The 23,549-nt window shown below is 38.4% G+C and overlaps 1 protein-coding gene across 3 annotated transcripts in view; it reads left to right on the top strand.

Annotated features, from left to right (window-relative positions):
- Positions 1–331: 331 nt before the first annotated feature.
- vps13b (vacuolar protein sorting 13 homolog B) overlaps positions 332–23,549 on the top strand; it is a 302,426-nt gene continuing 279,208 nt past the window's right edge. For 2 of the 3 annotated variants that reach the window (XM_080895821.1, XM_080895823.1), the window contains exons 1-4: positions 332–444; positions 1,393–1,551; positions 2,697–2,840; positions 21,087–21,204. In XM_080895821.1, coding sequence (XP_080751947.1) covers positions 1,405–1,551; positions 2,697–2,840; positions 21,087–21,204 — 409 coding nt within the window. In that variant the 5' untranslated portion in view covers positions 332–444; positions 1,393–1,404. The other variant, XM_080895822.1, reaches the window with a different exon arrangement.

Here is a 23,549-nt window from a genome sequence, read left to right as displayed (position 1 = left end):
GCCATAAAAAGGGTAGGGGCGTGCTTAAGCGATGACGATTATTATGCGAAGAGATCCCTTCCTGTACTTGTTAGAGAGTCCGGATTTGTAGACACTCGTTCGTTTTAATAGGAACAAAGGTATTTGTTATATCAAAACCTGACGGTATGGAAACATCCGGAGTTGCTGTAACCGAAGAAGATAATGCCTGTTAACTGATCAAATCACAAATGAAATTTCTCTTGAGTTACTTATGTTTATACGTTGTGTATGTAAATCTACCTTCGAAACGCAAATTTCCCACTGAAAAACGCAACACCAAGCATACGGAAGCCGCGTTGGTGTTTACCGATGACGTTTCGACTCTTGCAGTTCGGCGTTATGGCTAACGTTAGATAACGGGATGAACATCTTTTATTAAACGTAGAATTAAACAAAAACCAACAGGATACAAGTGGGAGTCAGGTAAATAGAGTCTTTTCTCTATTTGACTTGTGGCTAGCCAGTTTAGCCAGCTGAAACGAAGTTATAGCGACTTCTTCTAATCACTTAGCCTAGCTTCTTTGCTTCGCTGCTGTTGTGTATCACTTAAATGACAGGAGGAAAGAGCTAGCCTCCCTGGCTAAGTGCTCCACAGTAAGTTAAATGTATTACTATAAGATACGACATAGCGTCGCTGTTGAAGTTATTTTTAGTTACATTGGAATTAATTTGCAAATGCAGTACATAATTGCTCCTGGGCTTCCCCGTTATGTGGAATGAAGGCACTTTAGCAAGGAAGCTAGACATTCCGGTGAATTTCATTTAAGGTTAAAATTTGCGTTGATGAGAAGTCAGCGTAATTAGAACTGTCTTTACATCTAATTAAGTTTATTAACCAAAACCTGTACAACCTTTCTATAAATTACACACAGTTGGATTAGTTATTGGATGCCAATATGGTATTTATGCCATTAGGAGTGCCAGTTCATTCTGACATCAGTTTGTTGAACTGTAACAAAAAACAGCTTGAGGTTTGTGTGAAACGGCCAGTACTTCCACAGTTTGCAAGTTGGACAAGAGGTTATAATGTTGTGTTTGGACCTGTCATAAAAAGAAATGTTCAAGCATAGCCAATATCTTAAATTATGGCTTTATACATATAATAAATATGATATTATTATATATATTTTTATGACATATTCCACTTAGCTAACATGCACACTACTTCTGCTTTAGCAATGACAATTATTAATTAGAGCTGTGCTTTTAGGCTATGACATCAAAATAACACTCTTAAGAAATACATATTCTTTGTAATTAGTTTAGAACGAGCACCATTAGTTTAGTGACCGAGATATATAATGGCAAAAGGATGTTAACACAGTCAAATGATATTACCATGTTTTTTTGTTTTGTTCATTGTGTACACAGAACAAGGACAAGATGTTGGAGTCTTATGTCACACCGCTCCTGATGAGCTATGTAAACAAGTACATCAAGAATCTGAAGCCATCTGACCTGCAGCTCTCTCTGTGGGGCGGTGATGTGGTGCTGAGCAAGCTGGACTTGAAGTTGGATGTACTGGAGCAGGTACTAAAAGTTAAATCTAGCTTTTGCTTTGAACCTTTCTTTATAAAACTGACGTGAGGTTAAAATGATGGGAATATTTAAAATATAAATGCCCACTTCCTACATATATATTCAGAATGTAGTTTTGTATTTTACTTACTATAAACAAATTGTAGAGTTTCGTTTATAAACCTTGGTTATGCAGGCACATACACCCTACAAAAAAGTTGCCATATTATGTCTGCAGCTATTCTCCATTGTATTGCCTTGACTAGAGTGAAAGAAAACGCTACAGTGCTGTTTAGTCAGGCACTAACAGCATCTTCTTGCTGTCATTTCAGAAGAATTTTACCAGATTTACTTTGATATTTTGCTCTGCAGTGTTATTTTGACAGTGTTCTCTTTTACTCATGTCATGTCTGGATTAGATCAATCTGCCACCAGTTAAAAGGATTTTCTTTTCTTTTGAGTGGGTTCTGACTGCTGCTGAAGAGCAGACCAAAACACTGCGTAACCCAAAGAGATTGTGATGAAAGTTCTTATTGGAAGCAGCTTCAAGCTATCCGACAGTGGGAATTGTGTTAGGATTGAGATTTGTCTGTAATGCTGTGTCAAAACTTTGGAAATTGTCCTACCTTTGCATTTATTTTATTCCATTTCATTTGGACAGTACCTCCTCTCAAATGTGCAATCTGAGATCATCTTAATATAATATTTGGTGAAACATTGTGGGGGTTATAAAGCAGACATACTGTAAATCCATGACAGCTTTTCCCTCAGAAAAATGTTTGGCTATTAATTTTTTGGCTCAGACTTGCACAGAAAGCATGTGAAGCCTGTGTGTAGGCAGTCTGGTTTCATGGGACTCATTCTCACACAGAGTAGTTCAAGATGCAGAACAGTGATTTGCCTGCCTCTGAAAATATCTGACTTATATTGTTAGAAGCGTGACCAGTATGTAATCTGTAGCTATTGTTTTTACTATCTACTCGTCTACAAATATTAGCTTCAAAGTGCTGTTTGAAAATGGATGGATGAAGATTCAAAATGTTCTCGAAGCCTCTACCTCGTATTGGCACCTTTATCCATATTATTCTAGTGTTGTTTATTTCTAGCTGGCTGTTGTTTTTTTCCTTTCTTTCTTGTAACTCCTTTTATATCCACAGGAGTTGAAACTGCCTTTTACATTCATGAGTGGTCATATCCATGAGCTACGTATCCATGTACCTTGGACCAAGCTGGGCTCAGAGCCTGTAGTTATCACCATCAACACCATGGAGTGCATCCTGAAGCTAAGGGATGGTGCCCAGGTTAGTTTTTTTCTTTTCATTTTCTTTTTTTGGTATGAGAAAGATGTTATTCTTGATTCTATACACAGCCAAAACAGGGCTAGCCAGATCTTCCTGTTATTTATGTAAGAGTCCTCCTCATGCCAAAGTTAAGCTTTCCCATTCCCTTTCTCCATGTGTTTCCAAGAAATTTCGTAATGGCCTTTGTTTAAAAACATGCTGACATTTTTAGTGCAGCAGGCTTTACTCTGCTGTACAATTAAAGCCATCTTCTTTAATTCTGACTTTGTGTAAAATCGAATGTTAATTTGACACAGCTAAGCAGCAGTTGCGTTTTTCCTTTTCTTACTCATGTTTATTTACTCTAATGAAAAATGCATTGAAAAAAAAAAGCAAACCAAGAAACCAGAAGCAAACAAACTGATGCCTCACTGACGCAAAATATGTTTGCTATTCAAAACAATGATGTAAAATGCTTTTGGGGAATAAATTGGCAACACTCTTTACTGTGTTGCCAGCTTGGGAGTGGTGCCATTGTGTGCCATTGCAATATAAACCAAGAAAATGATGAAATAATCCATGAATTTGGAGAAATAACCCATTGTTTGGTCGTGCTTGAGATTGTTAGGAAACAGCTTATTCATAGCAGGACAACTCAGCATATTCCTTTACTGAAAGTATGATAAGTATTACTAAAGATCCCAAAGCCCAGAGTGGGTCTCAAGCTCAATGTATGTGCAACCAGACTAAGCAGCCAGATCTTAATTTTGTTCACTGGTTAAATAAAGTAGAGGTGAGCTGGATTTCTGCTGGATTGTTAGCATCTTTGTGGAAACACATAAACATGTAACACAAAAGTGATTTAGTCATCGCTGTTTATATTGCTTCATAAAGTGAGTCAATAAGTAATGTAAGTTTTTTTTGTACGTCAATAAATTTTTATACATATATAAAACTTTTATTGGTTTTAGTTGAAACAACACACTTCACAATCTTGGGCCTGCAGGTGTATTTTCATCCAAACTACCACAATTAGGGATGCACCGATGTGTGAGGCTTTGGGATAGTCGATGCCAGGAAAGCAAAGAAGTTATCGTTTTAAATAAGCGAATACATTTCTGCTGTTTATCACACTATTACACATTCAGTCATACAATTTAATAAAGTTTTGATGGGATACAACACATAGGAATCAGTAACTGCCATTGCTGAATATCAGCCTATCTGCTGGTATTTCAATGGCAGTAAGCAAGGCAAATATTGGCCAGTACAGTCCAGATCAGTGCATCCCTAATTCCATCATAAAGTATCGACTAGTAATTGCTTCGAGGAATTTTGTTTCATGATTTTTCCCTGACACAAGCACAGCTATCTCACTCAGTATGATTTTTCTTAAAAAAGAGAGAGATGGTTCATTGACCACTGACCTGAAGAATTCAAGGAACTCAAAATTAAGAGGCAACTTTCTTTAACTTGACCAGTGCTATTTACTACTTGGCTGCCTCCATTTTTAGCATGTCCTGTTTTTGTTTTCAAACAATTTCTCGTGACACTTAGAAGACTTGGAATCACATTCAGAAAAAGCTGATAGTCTTTTGCATCTCTGTCAGATTGATTGCACAATAATAGCCTTTGTAACTGCTTGGTTTTGTCCTTGTAGTCAATATAATATAAAATCTGTAAGAAAGGAAGTGTGACTTGAAGCTCTGTCCTACATCATTGTGGATATAAATCTAAGGAGAATTATCTTAAGGGGAATATTTTTCTATTGCTTTGTTTGGTTTAGTTACAAATATTTAAATTTTTTAAAGAATGTTTTATGAGAGGTATTTTTGAAATTTATTTTTACAGCAAAGTCTGGCTCTAAATTTGCCACCCATGCAGCTTTAAAAATCGAAAGTGTAGCTCAGTGCGGCCCTTTATGGGAAGGTTGAAGTTTCAAGGCCAGATGTCCCAGAAGAAACACATTTCAAGGGAAGTCAATTACAGCTAATTATATAGACTGCGGCAAAAAGATTTGTAACACATGAGCTTGAGCTGCCTAGAACTAATGGTAAATATCATAGTATGCAGGTGGCTACTGCTCATGCGATCAGGTTTCTAGTTCAGTGGAAATTTAAACTTTGTCTTTATGCTTCGTACACAGCTTAAGGTCATGTACCAGTACCGGTACTGGTGTAATGCTTATGGTCTCAAAACAAGTATTTGTTACAGATGTTTTCTAAAAGCTTCCAGTGAAGAAAAGATTTTTGGGGAATTGCAAATGACATTTGGACAAATTATTCAGTGGTATGTACACCCAAGAGACATAATTTGGAGTAAAGCCAGACTTACAGCAGAAATCCTTCTAGTATGTGGAATTTAAATGAGCCACTGCAGTTTTCTCCTATACTGGCGGGAGGCAGGAGGCTGACTACTGTGTTCTTAAGCCAAGAAAATGAAGCCAGCTTCCTTTTCATGTTTTACATTTATATTGCTTAAAAATAATAATAGTAGTAGTTGTTGTTGTTGTTGTTATTATTGTACTTTCCTTTGTTTTATCTTTATTACAACTTAAACATCAGTAGACTGACAGCAACACTGGTCTCACAGAAATACGTGTTTAATCCTTTAGCAAATACTCTAGATCTCATGTTAATTCACATCTTAGACCTTGGCTAGGTTGTAGCAGGCTTGCAGGGACTTTGACATAGGCCATAACCATTCTCACTGAAACTCTTATGTAATTTGGGTGATGGTCCACAGGATTTTTGAAAAGAAATGAATAAAGTAGATCTGTGTATGGAAATTATAATATTTTAACTGTAGTCCAGTAGAGACAGAAACATTATGGTGGGCCTCATGCGGCCAAAGTGTGGAAATGATAAATGATATCATTAATATGGTTTGTTTTCATAATTACTGTTAAAGCCTGAGTCCCGGCCTGTAAAAACATCCGCACATCTTTTGAAGTTCATTAAGGCCGGTGTAATTTGACCGGAATTATTTGGACCTTTTTAATGTTCGTGTTTCCCCTTGAGAGGAACTGGGTAATATTAGGGATGTTCAGATTGCTCAATAGGACCCATCTGCAAAGCACTAAGAGCAGCTCACAATTATAGTTTCCAGAAAATGTGGAAATTTTGGCGTTTAGCAGCAGTTGGAGATTACAGCTCCTGCTGACAGTGTAATTGCTTAAAATAAGCTGTAATGAGGACTTGTAGAGCAGAAAGTATGGTAATAGAAAAAATGTTGTCAACTTGTTTTTGACATTCATTTTACAAACTAGAGGTCGTTTACAAACACAATGCATTTAGTTCTATATATAAATGTTATTGTTCACTGCAATCACATCTTGAAGTTTGCATAGAAATCCACTTCCTTTCTTTAGTACGTGTCTTTATTTTTAGATTATTACCATCTTTGTTTAGTTTACATTAATTTTAGCGAGTTCTACTTATCTCAGTTTTTTTTTTTAAATTTCAGTTTAAGTGCAAAAGTTGAAATGGTTGTACTTGGTATGAGTTGAATTATTAGAGCGGACTTTTTCAAGTGAAATTACACTAAACCGTGGTTTATACCAAAAAGCTCAAAAGATGTGACAAGATATTGTTTTGGGTATAAAGGGGTATTTTTGAAAGTCAGTTTTACTTTCTTTGTTCTTGAACAAAGATCCACTTAGTGTGGCCTAATGAGTTAGTTTATATGAGTGAACTGATTGATGGTAGCCCATTCCAGATTAAAACTAATGTAAAAATGTCAAGAGGTGCAAAGTGGAATACAGTGATCATAGTATCTATCCCTCTATATACAGTGTGGATAGGGACAGATTAGTGTCTTATGTCATGTTTGTTTAAAAGAAATAGAGTAGAAGGAACTAATAGTGGATTACTGTTCCAGGGCATTTTCTCTGTGCTTGTCATTAGGTAGTGTTGTCAATCTAAGGACTTCAGCTCTTATATGGTGGATTGGAATGGGTTTTGTCTGATGGAGAGCATTTAGTTCATTTTACTTTTGATAAACCACAAGTTCAGTAGGAGGTATCATTTAATGTGCACTTTTTGTTTTTGTTTGTATATTTTTAAGTAATATTTTTAACATTGACTTAATGTTGGAAAATTATAAATAGAATTTTCTTCTTGACAATTTGGTAAACTGCTCCAGATGTTAAAGATGAGGTGTGATCAGCAAAGACAGAGAGGAACTGGCTGGACAGCAGTTACAGTGGATCATAATATTCTCAGACACTCTTTATTTTTTATGAGACAAAGATAAGGGCTTGGGTTTACTGAGGAGAGCCTTTCTGGTTTTGGCTGAGCTCACTGCTTGATCTGGGAGTTTTATGGCCGCTGAGTGCATTTGCCACTGATGTGGAGGTTCTGATTGATGCATTGCCTCAAGATGATTTGGGGAGGTGCCTCTGAGACTTGTTGGTTTGGCATACTAGGCCCTTTTTTCTGTTAAATTCCTTCCAAACTATTTTTAGGGTTTTCACAACCAAACCTCTTTTCTCCTAAATAATGGGTAATACATGTGAATAAGGAAACCCCTCTTTAAAGACTTCTTAAATCCCCAAGTTGGTATTTCATAATCTAAATCTGATATCTACTCAGCTAAGGCATGCTACTTTGAGTTTTGAATATTTAAGAGACAGGCATAGATGTGATACCTGATCTTTGAGTGTGAAAATATGTTTTAAAGTGGTGTGACCTGTAGAGGAGTTTTGCTTTCCGTGTGTGTGGTCTTGCCACCCAGGGGTTGAATGCAGAAAACTCTTAAGTAGAAAATTTGGGATGTATAGTCTACAAAACTTCTTTTTGTAGCCTTAATTCTGCTGTGGCACAGCCAGGACCAGCCCAATCCTGGGCTTGAGATCCATGGAGCATACTGAGTGCCAAACCATAGGCTCAGATGAGCTCCACTCCCTAGTGAATGGAGCCCTGGACCACGATTTGAAAGCAAACAAACTAAGAAGAAAATATCATAATTCCATTCTACGGTCTCAGGACATCCAGCCAGCCAACAAATTTAGCATCTGATATGAACAGGACTTTCCTCTATTAAGGAGAAGCATCAAGTGGGGCGATCGTGGCTCAAGAGTTGGGAGTTCGCCTTGTAATCGGAAGGTTGCCGGTTCGAGCCCCGGCTTGGACAGTCTTGGTCGTTGTGTCCTTGGGCAAGACACTTCACCTATTGCCTACTGGTGGTGGTCTGAGGGCCCGGTGGCGCCAGTGTCCGGCAGCCTCGCCTCTGTCAGTGCGTCCCAGGGTGGCTGTGGCTACAATGTAGCTGCCATCACCAGTGTGTGAATGGGTGGATGACTGGATATGTAAAGCGGTGGCTGTGGCTACAATGTAGCTGCCATCACCAGTGTGTGAATGGGTGGATGACTGGATATGTAAAGCGCTTTGGGGTCCTTAGAGACTAGTAAAGCGCTATATAAATACAGGCCATTTACCATTTATTTATTTTTAAGTCTCCATCAGAGAGCACTGGATCAGGTGCTTGAAGAAAACCTGCATCTTTATCTTGATTTGCCTTGGCTTCTCCACGGCTTCCAGCACCACCTTGCACTTCATCCACATCCATTGTTCCATGACATTGCAGCCAACCAGCAAGAAACATTTTAATTATGAAAATCATAAAGACAGAAAAATATAACTGTATCAAAGGAGCAAAACAATTAAATAGTTAGATGGTTAAATGGTTAGAGTAGAGTGAATACAATAGTGTCAATGAATCAACACCTTTAGGATTTTTATCTGATTTAATACTCAGTTCAGCATTAAAATAAATCTAATGGGTGATTTTAATATTCATCTGGATGTTGAAAATAACAGACCTTACACTGTATTTTATTTAATATTAGGCTAGGTAGCATTTATCAAAATGCAAATGGAGTATTTAATGAACTGTTTCCTTCTCGGTTTTCATGTAAATGCAAAGTACAAGTTTGTCATGGACAGTGTTGGGCAAGTTACTTTGAAAAAGTAATTAATTATAGTTACAGGTACTAATTCAAAAAGTAACTGAGTTAATAACTGAGTTACAATATTCTAAAAGTAATTAATTACTTGAAAAGTAACTATTGCGTTACTTAAAAAAAAAAAGTTTAACCCTCTGGGGTCCAGGGTATAATTGACCATTTTTAACTACTTTTGATTTTCCCTCCACATTTTACCTTTAAAAACTATTTACTTAACTAGATGGGTGGTGACCATGGTGGCCATTTAGAAGTCGGCCATCATGGATACATCTTTTGTTTTTTCAATAGGAAGAGGGCCATGTGACACATCAAACTTATTGGTAATTTCACAAGAAAAACAATGGTGTGCTTGGTTTCAACGTAACTTTATTCTTTCATGAGTTATTTACAAGTTTCTGACCACTTATAAAATGTGTTCAATGTGCTGCCCATTGTGTTGGATTGTCAATGCAACCCTCTTCTCCCAAAAAAGTCTAAGGGGGTCAGATCGGGAGACCTTGGGGGCCATTCAACTGGCCCACGACGACCAATCTACTTTCCAGGAAACTGTTCATCTAGGAATGCTCGGACCTGGCACCCATAATGTGGTGGTGCACCATCTTGCTGGAAAAACTCAGGGAACATGCCAACTTCAGTGCATAAAGAGGGAAACACATCATCATGTAGCAATTTCAAATATCCAGTGGCATTGAGGTTTCCAACTATCGTTGTACCCCATATACCACACCAAACCATCACTTTTGTTGTTCCAACAGTCTTGGAGGGATCCATCCAATGTGGGTTAGTGTCAGACCAATAGCGGTGGTTTTGTTTGTTAACTTCACCATTCACATAAACGTTTGCCTCATCACTGAACAAAATCTTCTGCGTGAACCGAGGATCCTGTTCCAGTTTTTGTTTTGTCCATTCTGCAAATTCTGTGCGCCAATCTGGGTCATCCTCGTTGAGATGCTGCAGTAGCTGGAGTTTGTAAGGGTGCCATTTGTGAGTAGCTAATATCCGCCCAAGGGATGTTTGACTAATGCCACTCTCCAGTAACATGCGGCGAGTGCTACGCTGTGGGCTCTTGCTGAATGAAGCTAGGACAGCCACTGATGTTTCTTCATTGGTGACAGTTTTCTTGCGTCCACATTTTGGCAAATCCAACACTGAACCAGTTTCACGAAACTTAGCAAGCAGTTTGCTAACTGTGGCATGGGAGATGGGTGGTCTCGTAGGGTGTCTTGCATTGAAATCTGCTGCAATGACCCGGTTACTGCGTTCACCAGATATCAACACAATTTCGATCCGCTCCTCACATGTTAACCTCTTCGACATGTCGATGGCTGTGAACAAAGAGAAACTTGTAAATAACTCATGAAAGAATAAAGTTACGTTGAAACCAAGCACACCATTGTTTTCCTTGTGAAATTACCAATACGTTTGATGTGTCACATGGCCCTCTTCCTATTGAAAAGACAAAAGTTGTATCCAAGATGGCCAACTTCTAAATGGCCACCATGGTCACCACCCATCTTGAGGAGTTTGCCCCCTCACATATACTAATGTGCCACAAACAGGACTTTAATATCGCCAACCATTCCCATTTTATTACGGTGTATCCATATAAATGGTCCACCCCGTACTTTACTTTTTGGGTGGATAGACTGTGAACTTCCTATAAAGTGATTAATAAAAACATTATGACCACTCACAGAAGAAGAAAATACTGCTATCTTGTAACAAGGTGTGATAATGGTTGGTTGATTAGTACAGAGGAGCTTTATGTAGCCATTGTGTACGGTGCTGGAGAAATGGGAAGGGGTAAAAACAGATAAAAAATAAAATAAAAATTGATCAACTTTGAGCACGACCAAACTTGTGACTGACTCAGTGATGACTGTGTCAGATCATATCTGAAATGACAAGGCTTGTGAATTGCTTGCCATCAGCTGTGAACAAAGAATTTCCAAACTGCAACCTACTGACAGGGAATTGGGGGATGTGCTGGATCAAGTTTGATCCATACCCCCTTCACATCACAACTTACACCACTTAAAGGATCTACTGATTATATTGAATTCATAAATAAAACTTAAAACATTTGATCCAATGTAGTTTTTCCTTAAGTGTACATACTGCATGGTCTCTGACAGAATGAAACCTAGTGAGTATGTGGTCATTGAACTTAAATTTCACAAGTCAGAAGATGCAAAGGAAAAGTTGAAAGAAGTAAAAGGAAACAGCTTGTGGAAGTTTGCAATCAGATAGCACAAACTGAGTAATCTCTGTTCCAATGCCATCCGGAAATCTTGCCTTTGATTCTCTGCTAGCAGGAGCAAATGGCTTTCAGAGATTGCACCGTAAATCCATCTGATCATCAGCTCAGTGGGGCCTTGTCTTCAGGACTGAGGAGACAGAGGACAAAAACACAGAGCTTTGGAGAATCTATTTTCCTTGAATCTAACCCCCTATAGCAGTAACAAAACCCATCCATGACTGTAAATAATAAAAAGATGGAGTAATGTTGGCACACTGTTGACTCCTTAGGCAGGTTGGAAGCTGCAGCATGCATTCTGATGAGAGAAAAGGAGAACTACTGAAGGACAGAAGAATAGCCAAGTGCATGTGCTTGGGATTAGTTAAAAAGAATCTCTGTTTGTTTTGTCATTCAAAATGACAGTATATATGACAGTACAGTAATGGCAATCAAGACAAATCGTTAGGCTGTTATGTGAGCTCTGCCTGAAAACTTACATACAATAAATCTGCTTTCTGCAAACTTGTGTTTATTGATTTTTCTCTTGTAGTTGAAGATAGATTTAACAATGAAGTATTGATGATTTGTACTAAAAATTTGAAATACTGCAGGAGACACTGGGTCTGTTGACAATAAGTAGAACTACTTGTTCAGAGTTGAGTGGGTTTTTTTTGTATTCTGCATGTTGGCAGGCCAACAGCTGGTGAACGGTTTGTTTCACGTGCAGCTTTAATGTTTACATTATGCTGAAATTTTGTTGTCAGTAGGTCTGTATTTAATGGTGAGCTAAATATGTGTTAGTAATCATACACTGTCTCACTACTAGTCTGTCCCCTTTCTCTAGTCTCTAATGGAGAGTGACCCATTGCACTGATCTCTGTTCAGCATTCCAAAGTGATTCAAAGCATCTGTAGATGGCAGTGCAGAAGTGTGTCATTCCAGAAAAAGAGACCTTACCCTCTGCCACCATTGCTTGTGAGTCAGCCAAAGCTGAATTACCCATAGCTTTGTCTTTGAGGTCTGTGTTCCTGGTGGGATGAGGTTACTTCTGCTCCACAGACAAACCTCAGACACAGGAAAGCAGTTGGGGGGAAACATTAAAGCCAGTGGCTTTGTGATTCCAGTGAATCAAGTGGTGATCAATACACACTGGCCAGGATGCTGCTACTCTACAGTTTAATCCCTGCTCTCAGGCCATCCGGGCTAGAGCAATCCCTCAATGCAGCTTGTTATTTGCTGCGTGCTCCCACTGATATTGTAGTTTGGGAAATGATTACCATGCAATTAAGACTAATGTTCACTCCATTAGTCCTGTCCTCTTAGAAAAACTCTAGGATGATATTGTATTGCACTTTGGAACGGTGTTTGGTTTATAAGCCTTAAAATGTAGAAAGGACTGTAAGACGTGATTGCAATTTAGAGAAGAAATGTACCCTTTCATTTAGATCTTTAGATCATTATTTTTTTGTTGTGTGTCTTTTTGTCTTTATGCAATCTACTAAGATGGGTATTTTTTCACTTTCAGGGAGAAAAAGTTACTAAAAGCAGTAACCCTCGTGTTTGTGTGTACTTCTATATTGCACAAACTGTGCTCTGTTTCAGGATGAGTGCATGCTCAGTTTAGTAGACCCTTACTCAATATTCAAATGATGATCCCATTAATGACATGGCATTTTAACCACTAAAATCACATATGCAACCTATTTAGTAGAAAACCTTTTCTAATCATGTGTTCAGTTTTTTACTAAGTGAATTCTTTCTGTATAGCTAGCCTCTACCTTGGCAAGTTCAGCCCCCTATCATGTGTGGGCAAGAGAAGAGAAATGCAGCATGAATAATGACCCAGCATTACACTTTCCATGGTGTATGTTGCAGATATAGATAAAACTGTGATACTTGGTTATAATTTCCTGACAAAACATATCTTGCACCAATATTGTGATGTGAGGTGGTTAACATGTAACCTTACAGAGACAGTACGCAGTATGAAGTAAAGTAGTTTAAAGTTTAAAGCAAGGTTTGAAAATAAAAATCTACAATAAATTGATGAGCTGTGATAGTTGCTTACTTTTTCTTAATGTACAGAGTGCTTTGAGGTTTCAGCTTTATTTAACCTAACCCTTACAGAAAATAAAACTCTTTCAGAACTGTACAGTTTAAAACCAATCTCAGAATAATCTATTAAAAATGTAGATCCTCTATTATTCTTATTATAGAATTTTTCAATTTAGCTTTTTTTTTTTAAATATATCTCACAAAACAGGTGAACGTTTTTTGGCCAGGGCCAGGACCTGTACTTTACTTTGCTACGGAAAACAGTAGGAGACCTGAGATCTATGGATAAGGACTAGCTTAGGATTCCAACATGTTTCATTGATGCAATTGAAATGATTTGTTTTTTATGTAAGGCTGACAGTTTTCCATCTCTCAACCAATGTGATGAATGCTGACACCACCTCAGTTGCTTTTGGACCCCAGTGTATAAAAAAGCTATGCAAACATAATGCCGGCTGCATTCCGCTTGCGTGCCTAAACCTCCTGCAGTAAGGCTTTGGTATTTCTCAACATTGACGGAAAGTCCTCTCCCATTTTGCTCTGTTTGATTTATTCTATCTTTCTGGTTTCAGAACATTGATGCTCTCCAAGAACACTTAGGCCTCTATAGTTTGTGCCTTCCAGCTGCACCTCACATGTGCAATTAAGTTGTCAGAGTAGCCTGAGCCGCTGCTTGCGTTGTTCTTGGAGACTGGTGCTTACATTGTTTAAGGTGTGCTTATGTTTTGTATAATGAACTTTTATTTGTGTATGAAAAAATCGGAAGGCTCAGAGATTGCATGGTTATGATTTGACAGTTGGTGTTAAAATCAGGTCTTGACCACTAGTTAGCAGCAATTTTCCAAAATGCTGATATAAAGATAAATAAGATATATAAAGAAATGTATATCAGGATCTTATAGACTAATAATTGTGAAGTAAAAAAGATGTGATTGGCAGTAATTACATAATAAATAATTGGAAAATAACTGGGCACTGCTGATTATTCTGAGTTAGAGCTATTCCTGTGTTTGGGAATTCCCCGTGTGTGTCGTAATTGACTTGTCTAAGATGTGTTGGGTTTTTTTTTGGGTTTTTTTGCACATGCCTGTGTGTGAGTGCGTATGTCAGGGATCTGTGTGGAGTGTTTTATTGTAGCTAACACATTGCAGTTATTAGCATTAGGGGGTAGCTGTGCCAGCGTAAGCAGAATGCCTCACATGCTCAGCCTGGGCTTGTGGTTAGCTGATGGAGACATCTGAAGGACCAGAGCCTCTCAGATCTAAATCAGGAACAATTTCTCCCTCTTTCCGATTCTCCCTCGATGTGTCTTTCTCTTTTGATATTCCTGCCTCCACTTTACTGTTGTCACAGTCCTGTTTTTCTTCTTTTTTTGACATGGCTTCTGGCTCTTTAATCTTTGATTCTCTCACTCTTTGCTTCGGTTGACTTTCTGTATTCTTCTATTTCCTTTCATGTTTTCTTCTTTTCCCTAACACTTGTTACTTGTGAACACTGAAGTTGAGGTCACTAGTAGGAGCATAAAGAATTTGAATGGGCTTCAATGGAAAGTGCAGTGGTTTGTTGTAATTATTTATCCAGGCTCCAAATTCCATCATGGCACCTATATTAGTTCAAGCCTGTTTGAATTCCTTGTTCCTGGATGTTAATCAAGTCTCAGAATTGGAGTTACTCAGACTCAGAGTCTTTTGTTTAAATAAAAAAATGTGCTAAACATTGTTTGTGAGGATAAAAGAGGACTGACCTCAGCACCCCTATTACTTTTGCAGACCTGCTTACTATTGTGGAGAAATGACTGCAAAAAGCGATTTTGTAACAAAGAATCCAGTTTTCTGCATGAATACACAGGGCTTTGAGATTTATTAGATTAATGTAGAATTATGGACAGTTAAACTGGAACAACATCGGCTACTGTACCGTAAACACAAGATTGGTTTCTGCTGGTTTTACTTAAGACAAATAAAATGCACTGGGCTTTGAACTATTACCTGAAAGTGCAACAGAACAAGAGTAGAGCCAAAATCACCTAAATGTCAAATGTTTGAGGAGGGCACTTAACTTTTGGCCTTTGCCTTTTACATTTTAATTTTTACCATTTACACTTTAAGTTTATCTTGTTGTATGTTTACTGGAACTTGGTTAAAGAGCTATACTGAAACTGCAGCCAGAGGTGATCTGTCTGGTGAGAACAGCACAAGGACAATGCCTGAACAAATTAAATACTCAGAAGTCAGAAGACCTCTTGTAGCTCCCTATGGGTCTGCTCTGTAACTGGGATCCCCGTTTGTCTTTGTTATTGTAAGTATGTTGGAGGCAGATAATAAACATAGACAGTTTGACTTGGGTAGAGCAGAGGCACTCTTGGCAGAGACCTCCAACATGACATCACCGGTGTCGTTGTGATTCCTCCCCCTTCAGAGTCAAATTCTTTTGTAATTATGCATTCTTCTTTTGGCACATGCTTGGGAATCTTTTCTATGTCTTTGCTCCCCCTCCTTAATGAATACTTTATATTTTGGAGCTTCTGAAGGAAAGAAGGTGTTTGCTTTGTAGCAGTTTTGCTGGGATGGAATGTGCCTAGTAACACTTCAGGTATTACAGACCTATCACAGCTCCCCTCACACTTTAATAATCCAGAAATTCCCACGAGTATGTTTTTCTCTGTAGTGGTTATAGTAACAGCAAACTTGGTAAGTTGTGCATTTTCAGACTGCTGAAAAAGTTTAATTGTCAGATCTTATTCTGCCTTGTGCTTTATTGGTGCAGGAAATTTCATCTTATTGGCTACAGAACATTGTGTAGAGACTGTAATATTTAATTTGTGCAGTTAATCCACAGTAAATGGAGGTTTGTTTTTGTGTAGTGGATTCAGTTACTGAAACAGAGAGGGGGGGAATAGACCACATTTTTGTGATATGCTACTTTCATTGAGATAATTATTCAGAATGTCACACAATGTGATATTCATCTGGGTTACTTTCAGGCTCTAATCCCCCCAATCTTCTATGGATTCCAGCTGCATGGCTCTAGTCCTTAAGTATTGGTCTGTATAGTATTTTATATTGTGTGTGCGTGTACATTTGTGTTTTTTATGCACATATTTCTCTTTAAATATGCCTATGATGTCTGTGTATAAAATACGTAGCATAATTATAATATTAATACCCAACAGTTATTTGTGATGGAGACTGTGTGAAATTCTGTCCTCACTACTCCAGCTTCTGTAGTTCTCTTCTGTTTGAGGAGAAAATGAACCCTCTGTCTTTAATCATGGTAAAATAGCTTTCTTCATTTGTTACCGTTTCATTAAAAAGCCATTAGCAGCTAATTTTTAGCCGAGCTGATGGATGCGTTCGAAGCCAAGAGACGTTAAAGAAAAGGTAATCTGAGTCAACTGTGATGTTCTCTGTTCTTTTCAGCAAAAATTCCGGTGGGGTTGTCATCAATGGTTCAAACAGCTTAAGTGTAAAAGAAGTGGCTGCATACCATTTGACATTACTGGAACCATCCCAAACTGTGACATTATGTTTAAAACAGTGAGCCCCTTTTCATGTTTTTATTTCTCTCTGTGCCAGCTGGAAACCATTCTTATGAGAACCAGGGTCAACACTGTTAAAACAAGCTTCAGACTAGCTAATTATAGATGGGATGAGAAGCTCTAGAAGAAGTGGAAGGATGGAGACAATGTCAGATATAGGTAAAGAAGATGAAACATGAACAAAAGTGAAATGAATACTGTGATAGCAAAGAAGGCCTTATGATGGTGAGAGAGGGGGGGAGATGAGACCTAGGAGCACTAAAAAAACAGAAGCACATTTTTAGGACAAAAGAGTATGTGTATCTCTTTAGTAGTGTTTTTTTTTTCACTATTGTTCTGGAAAAACAGCCTGGAATGTCCCACATTCTCATTATATCCTTTGAGTATCATATGATTCACTGGTTACTTGGAGGTGTGAATGCTAGGCCTTAACATGTCGGGCAGAGGTTCTGTGTGTGTCTGTGTTTATATGAGTACGTGAGTGATTTACAGGAGAAGGGGTTCTGTGTGAGATAAGGAGCCTATTGGGTTTCCTTCATTTATTTTCTCACTCTGTAGGCGTTCGCCCTCCCCTGCCGTGCCTCCAGTATCCAGGCCTGCTGCTTTGATGTCAGCATGAGTTCACCAGCAACCTGCAGAGGAAAAACAACAAAAACAGAGTGTGTTTATCTAGCAATGGTCTGCATGCTCCCATTAATGTGCTGAAACTGTGTGAAATTGACCAGTTTTAAAAATGTTTTGGTTTCAAAGATCAGGCGGTTGCAGAGAAGCGAGGTAGTCGGCTGCTGGTCCTTGCCAATTTTTTTTTTCCTTGTGTTAAACTGAAATTGGAAAATACTTAGCAATTTCTGAAAAGAAAAAATATAGTGCTTGTTTTTTTTGTCTAATATTTATTAAGAATGGGCAACAAAAACTCTGGTAATTTGCCTACTTTTCAGCCAGTCCAGGTCAGAGGAAGCCTCAAATCACAAGAAACTGTAGCAAGGGTGTTATTCTGCTCCCGCAAATACTTTATAAGTAGGTATTTGCGGGAGTATAATGAGTATTTTAAGACATATTTGTATTTTTTGAAGCTTTACTAGTTTACATATATGTCATTGTCACTAGCAGATATGATGTTACTGGTTTCTAGTGTCTGTGAGTTATAGCCAGATTATTTGTACAAGGAACTTGTGAGTTTCTTATCTACAGAGGTGCTGTTCCTAATAGCTGGAGGTGGTGGTGGTATTCAGCTAATGCGCTGAGCAGCTCATATGGGTTGACCCTCCAGACAGACTCAGCACACCGCCTCCTGCTCCCTGACTGAGTCAGACGATTACAGGAGGACAGGGGTCACGTCTGGCCTTCCTGTGCCCTAACCCTCTATGGGTGCCCACTTACCCTCTGAGTAGGGGGTCCCCCTCACCTGTCAGTCACACCACCAGCTTCATGTTTCTGTCCCTTTGTTCTGGTCTCATTATCATCAAGTCTCTTTCACTCTAGACGTCCCTCAGCTTTTCTTGGTTTTGCTGTCTCTCTTTTTTTTCCACTGTTTTTTCTCTCGCTTATCAATTGGTTTCATGTCTCTCTTTTCCTTTTTAACTACCATCATATTTGGTTAACAGCTGAGGTGACATGCCTGCAGGGGAAGCAGCCCTACTTTTTCCGGTCCTCGTGTCTATCTTTCCTTCTCCTTTTCTCCATCCTTCTTAGGCTCCCTGCCTGTGCTGTGCCCTGCTGTGGAATTGGAGAGATCGATTTACTTGGCAGCAGCTGAGGGCAGGCTTCATTTGTCCCAGGGCTTCCTTCTGAAAAGGCATTTTTCACCTCTGGAGAATTGCTCACTGCCCATGGTGACATTGAGCGCTTAATTGCGCTACTTCCAAATTTGGCAGTCTTGTTCTTCATAGTGGCAGTTCAAATTGTTGAACTCGATGTACTCTTGGCTTGCTGGGCTATGCATTCCTTTAGGTATAGATATGAGACTAAAGGGGGAAGGAGACTGTTTCTTACTCTAATGTGCTCAAGCAGGGTATTGTGATGTAAACTAAGAATTGGAGTGTGTATCTTAAACCTTCTTAATAAAATAACAATCCCTTTTCTATTGTAGCATGTTTAAATATTATAGGTGCAACTTTTCAAAGTGATGACAAATCTACAAAAGAAATGAGTAATGACCAGCAAATTTACACCTTATTATTCACAGATCTTTATTCGTTGTAACCTTGATGAAGTATTTATTATTTCTCCCTCTCTGTTTACCAATTCCCACCACTCTCTGATGAGGAAAAAACTGATTGCACAGTGGAGCTCTATTGGATAGGGCCTTAGTGAAGTAACATGTAAATATTTCTACCAGAGCCTCTCTCATCTCTTTTGAGCATTGAGTGTTTACTGCACTGGGGGATACTTCTGTCAGTGTGTCTGCAACTCAGATAATGCAAAGTATGTTTAAAACCAAATCATCATTACTCAACTACAACGAAAGGGTTCACTGTCATTAAATAGTGTTAGAACCAGGGATTGTCTGTTACATATGTAAGCTGCATGAATGTATTAAAATTTGCAACACGCGACCTGCCTGCAAAGGCTGTCTGTCAGTTTAAACTGGATCGGTTCAGTATTTATAAATAAAGTGTGTGTGTGGAGTAGCCAAATATATTTGGTTTTGACACCTTCAGTGCTTACATGTGTCAGGATAAGGGGTGACTCCTGAGACGCTTTAATGCTAAACACATGTGATCTCCCTTTTCTTGTCCAAATTATCTGACTAACCTACCACCCAGGCTGATTGTGCAAAGGTTACAGTGCTGCAGTAACCTCTAATCAACGCCACACTGAGTTTTAACTCAGTAATCTCTCCACCTTTTCACTAACTTCTCAGTTTTGCCTCTAATATATTGTTTCTTTGACACTGTATCTAATTTTTTTTCCCCATTTCTTCATCCCATCCACTGCTGCAGGCTTATGTCTACCATGAGTTTGAATATGAGGTATTTGCTATTATACATAGTAGCTGTTAGGAGTTCAACATTAGCTGCTGTAGTCATAGCATTTTTGTGCTCTGATAAGTTTTTCCCCCCTATTCTCCAAATTGATCATTTATGGTTAAATTCGTCTTTACAACAGGGCTCGATATATTCCAAGATGCACACACGTTTATCATGTGGATACAGTGACAGATCTGACAGATTTCCACCCATAGAATCTTATTATTATTTCCAATCTTAAACTGTGACTTAGCAAATCCCTCAATCCCTTAAAAAGTCACATTTATTAAATTTACAAACTCAACCTTATTGTTGCCCCTTCAGTAGCTTTAATAAAATGTGCTGTTTTTAAGCCAAAAAAGAAATAAAAATAAGCCAAGCAATATTAGTATTGCTAGTGGTGCATTATTTATGCACCACTAGCAACTAGCTTGCTATGGACCAAAACAAATCCTGTTTTCCTTGCTTTTTGACTTTGCTGTTGGAACACAAACAACAGTGACGTCACTCCCAGCTCTGACATCTGACTTCTGAGGCAGATGGAATGCAGCATAAGTCCTTGGCTGTCAGTAGTCTAAAACCACTATTTCTGACCCCTCCACTGTTGGTCCTCATGTCTCTGCTGTTTTATTTGTACAGAACACCCACAAGCCCGAGGCTCTCTACGAGCTACAACAATAAATAAGCTCCTTAGCTTGAATCTTGGGTCATTCTGTTTATCACCAAGCTCATCTCTAAATGGGGGGGTGATCATTTCATTTTCCTATATACACATTAATACATACATACACACATTTTGCACTTATGTTCCTGGGCTTGACAGGCCACCGGTGTCTCCAGTGTGGATGACATGTGCTGTCATGGACTAGAGACCTTCATCTTTCTCATTCAAGGACCAGAGTTTATTTGTAGAGGCCACAGGGATGGTTGTTAAATGGTGGGAGGAAGGTTATTCAGAAGGCTATTCAGAAGGTTTAGTGTAAGAAATAGTGGTGCATGGTAAACTTTCTTCTTATCACTGCCACCGCCAGTGATGCAGGAGAGCAGATTCTCAGTTTATATTCATTTACTCTCAGTAACCAGATACACTGTAATATAAATTGTCCTTGGAAGTTAGCACAGTCAAAGGCCGCAAAGATCCTCTTTTCCACTGTCTGATAACAAAATTTATGTTGCTTGGACCTAAGTGGACCCTGGTGTAGTCGTGGACAAAGGCATTATAATTGTAACTTAAGCCATTATATATAAACAAATATATTCAATATTGTTACTCTAATTTCAATCTAAGAAACATGTTTTATGCATGAAAATTCACATATTCCATATCTAATTTAAACAAGAACTAGTTTGCACAATCTAGGATCACAACTACTATATGTTATATTATTACTTTACTTTAATGTGGTTATAACTGATAACTTATAACTACAGAGCTCTTGTAGAGGCCCTTTTGTCCAGCTTCTGTCATCACAGGCATTGTTGTTTGTTTTTGTTTTATCAGGATGACCACGAAAGTGGCTCTAGTTCTACCAGTCGCAGTGTCTCAGACAGCTCCAAGGCTGTGGCCAAGCCCCGTCGCCTACAGCAAGCTGCCCCGAGTGACCCAGACCTGCCTCCAGGTAAGTGATGTAAACTGGCTCAGTGAGGCTGTTCTGATTCCCTCACCTACCTACTTGACATCAACATGTTCCTTAAAAGTGGACTGTCTTAACTACATCAGTTCATATGATCTGATATGGGACTGTCAAAGTGACCACCTCTGGTTAGCTATGACTTCCCTGCTCAACATGCAAACAAACACACAACTTCAGTATACAAAGACCAGAACTCTGCATTGGTCCAATTTTGCAAACCTCCATTCAACTGCAGTTGCAGTTTCAGACTACTGGATTAACCTGTTACCTAAATAGGACCAACTACAAAGTGTGCTTAAAATAAATTTTTGGTGACACACTATGTATGTGCAATATTATAGTTATTATTGTTTTGGATTTGAGTTTTTATTTTTATTTCATTTTTCGTTTTTGTTTTTGATTCTGTTTAGTTTCAGTTCATTTCCAGAGTGGGATTCTCCTGTGAGTTTATTATTATTATCATTATTATTATTATTTTCAGTCTTACATTTATTAATTATTATCTTAATAAATATTGTTATTGGAGGGCACATGCTGAGGCAAGAACTAGGAAAATTAATTCAGGTATTGCAATAAAAGCAGATAACTTTTTGAATGTGTTGTAGACTTCCAAAGCTTCAAAAACGTGTCCACTACTGCCCCATCAAGGAAGATGTTGTTGTTATTTTGTTGTTGTTTTTTACCAAAATAACCAACACTAAGACTGAGGATATATCTATATATTTAGTTGTTGTTTTTTTAATTAGTTTTTCAAGTTCACAAAATTGCTTCAGTTAGTTTTATTTTATCCAAGGACCAGAGGTTTTTTTTTTCAAAAGTAGTTAACTAATATTTTTTTCATATTTTATAACTTTACATACTTTAGTATGTATGTATGTATCATCTCCCGTTTACCATATAAGAGTTTTTATTTTGGGATGAGCCACGTAGCGCTGTTTTTCACAAGTGTAAATCACCCAGAGTGAGCACGGGGAATGTGCCTGTTATAAATCATACGGTGATGGCTCTTATCAACAAAGTTCCTTGACCACATGCCTCCCACAGGGCCACGGATTCCATGCCTACCTTACTGCAGCACTCTAGTGCACCTCACAAAGAGCGGTTTTGTTTGAGAGTGGCTGAATAATAGAATTTAAAAAAAATAATTTATACAGACCTTTCACACCAGAACTTGTGAACACCAGGGCCCTAGTGTGACTGAATGCATTTTTTACCCTAATCTTTTATGTTGGCAGTTTTATTTTTAAAATGTATGGATGCAGTTATTTCAAATACCTCTGAACATATATACTTATGTAAGAAAATTTTCAAGTAGGTGTGCGACAACCTTTCAACCTTTAAGATCTATGAAAAATAATCTGTTTAGAGAGCACGAATGAAGGTAAAAACATAATCCAAGAGGCAGGGGTCATGAGCTGAGTTAGGTCAGCTTGAAAAAAAGCTTCACTTCCAAACCCTGGTGTGGTTGAATGTATGAACTTACACTCCTGGCTTGTTGTATCCTGGGAGGATCCATTTCCAGGCTTTACATTATGAGATAATATCTCTCCCCAGCTGTTAAAGCACGGTTCCTCACACCCAGGCATCTCCCTTTAGGGCTGCTTCCAACAGATCTCCCAGTAGAGTGTGTGTGTGTGTGTGTGCGCGCGCGCCATGATTTTAGTGTGTTCTTCTGTGTGCACACCCTTAACTTTTCTACTAACGGACCTTATTTCAGCCCATTACAGACTGCAGAGACAACTTTGGGGTCAGAGGTTGCTGCACCTCGGTAATGGCAAGGAAGCAAATGAATGCCGTAATCCCAACCTACCTAATTAAAAGCTTGAGGTTAAAAGGTAGATGAGGTAAAACTAACCTGCTATGACTCAGACAGAGGATGTTTTCCCAAGAATAAGATACAAACCAAACCTGACAGGAGGCTTTAATGTAGTTGAAGTATGGTGTTTTTTTTTTTTTCAGAGATGGGATGCTTAACATTAGTGCCTCCACAATCTGTTAAAGTGCTGAAATGTCTTTCAGAAAAAGATCATGTCCCTACTATATTACAGTTCCTTTGAGTTACAGAAATTCCTTCAAAAGCCATGGTATACATGTGCTTTTTTAATGTCATTTTATGTTTCTTTAAGTTATTGTAAGGGTAGTCGGCATTAATGATGCTAAAACATAGCTGGGAAGTGCAGCTTTGATGCAAAGACCATTCAGACTTTCAAATCTTGTGACAGAGATGACTCTGTCTCCATGTAAAAACCTAACATAAGTCATAAATAATACATTATCTTTGTAGAATGTGAACTGTTGTATGTACCGTATTGTAAGAAGATGTAATATAT

This window comes from Rhamphochromis sp. 'chilingali' (genome assembly GCF_963969265.1).
Source record: "Rhamphochromis sp. 'chilingali' genome assembly, chromosome: 11".
In the NCBI taxonomy this organism is placed as follows: domain Eukaryota; kingdom Metazoa; phylum Chordata; class Actinopteri; order Cichliformes; family Cichlidae; genus Rhamphochromis; species Rhamphochromis sp. 'chilingali'.
This window is presented reverse-complemented; position numbering and strand designations above follow the sequence as displayed.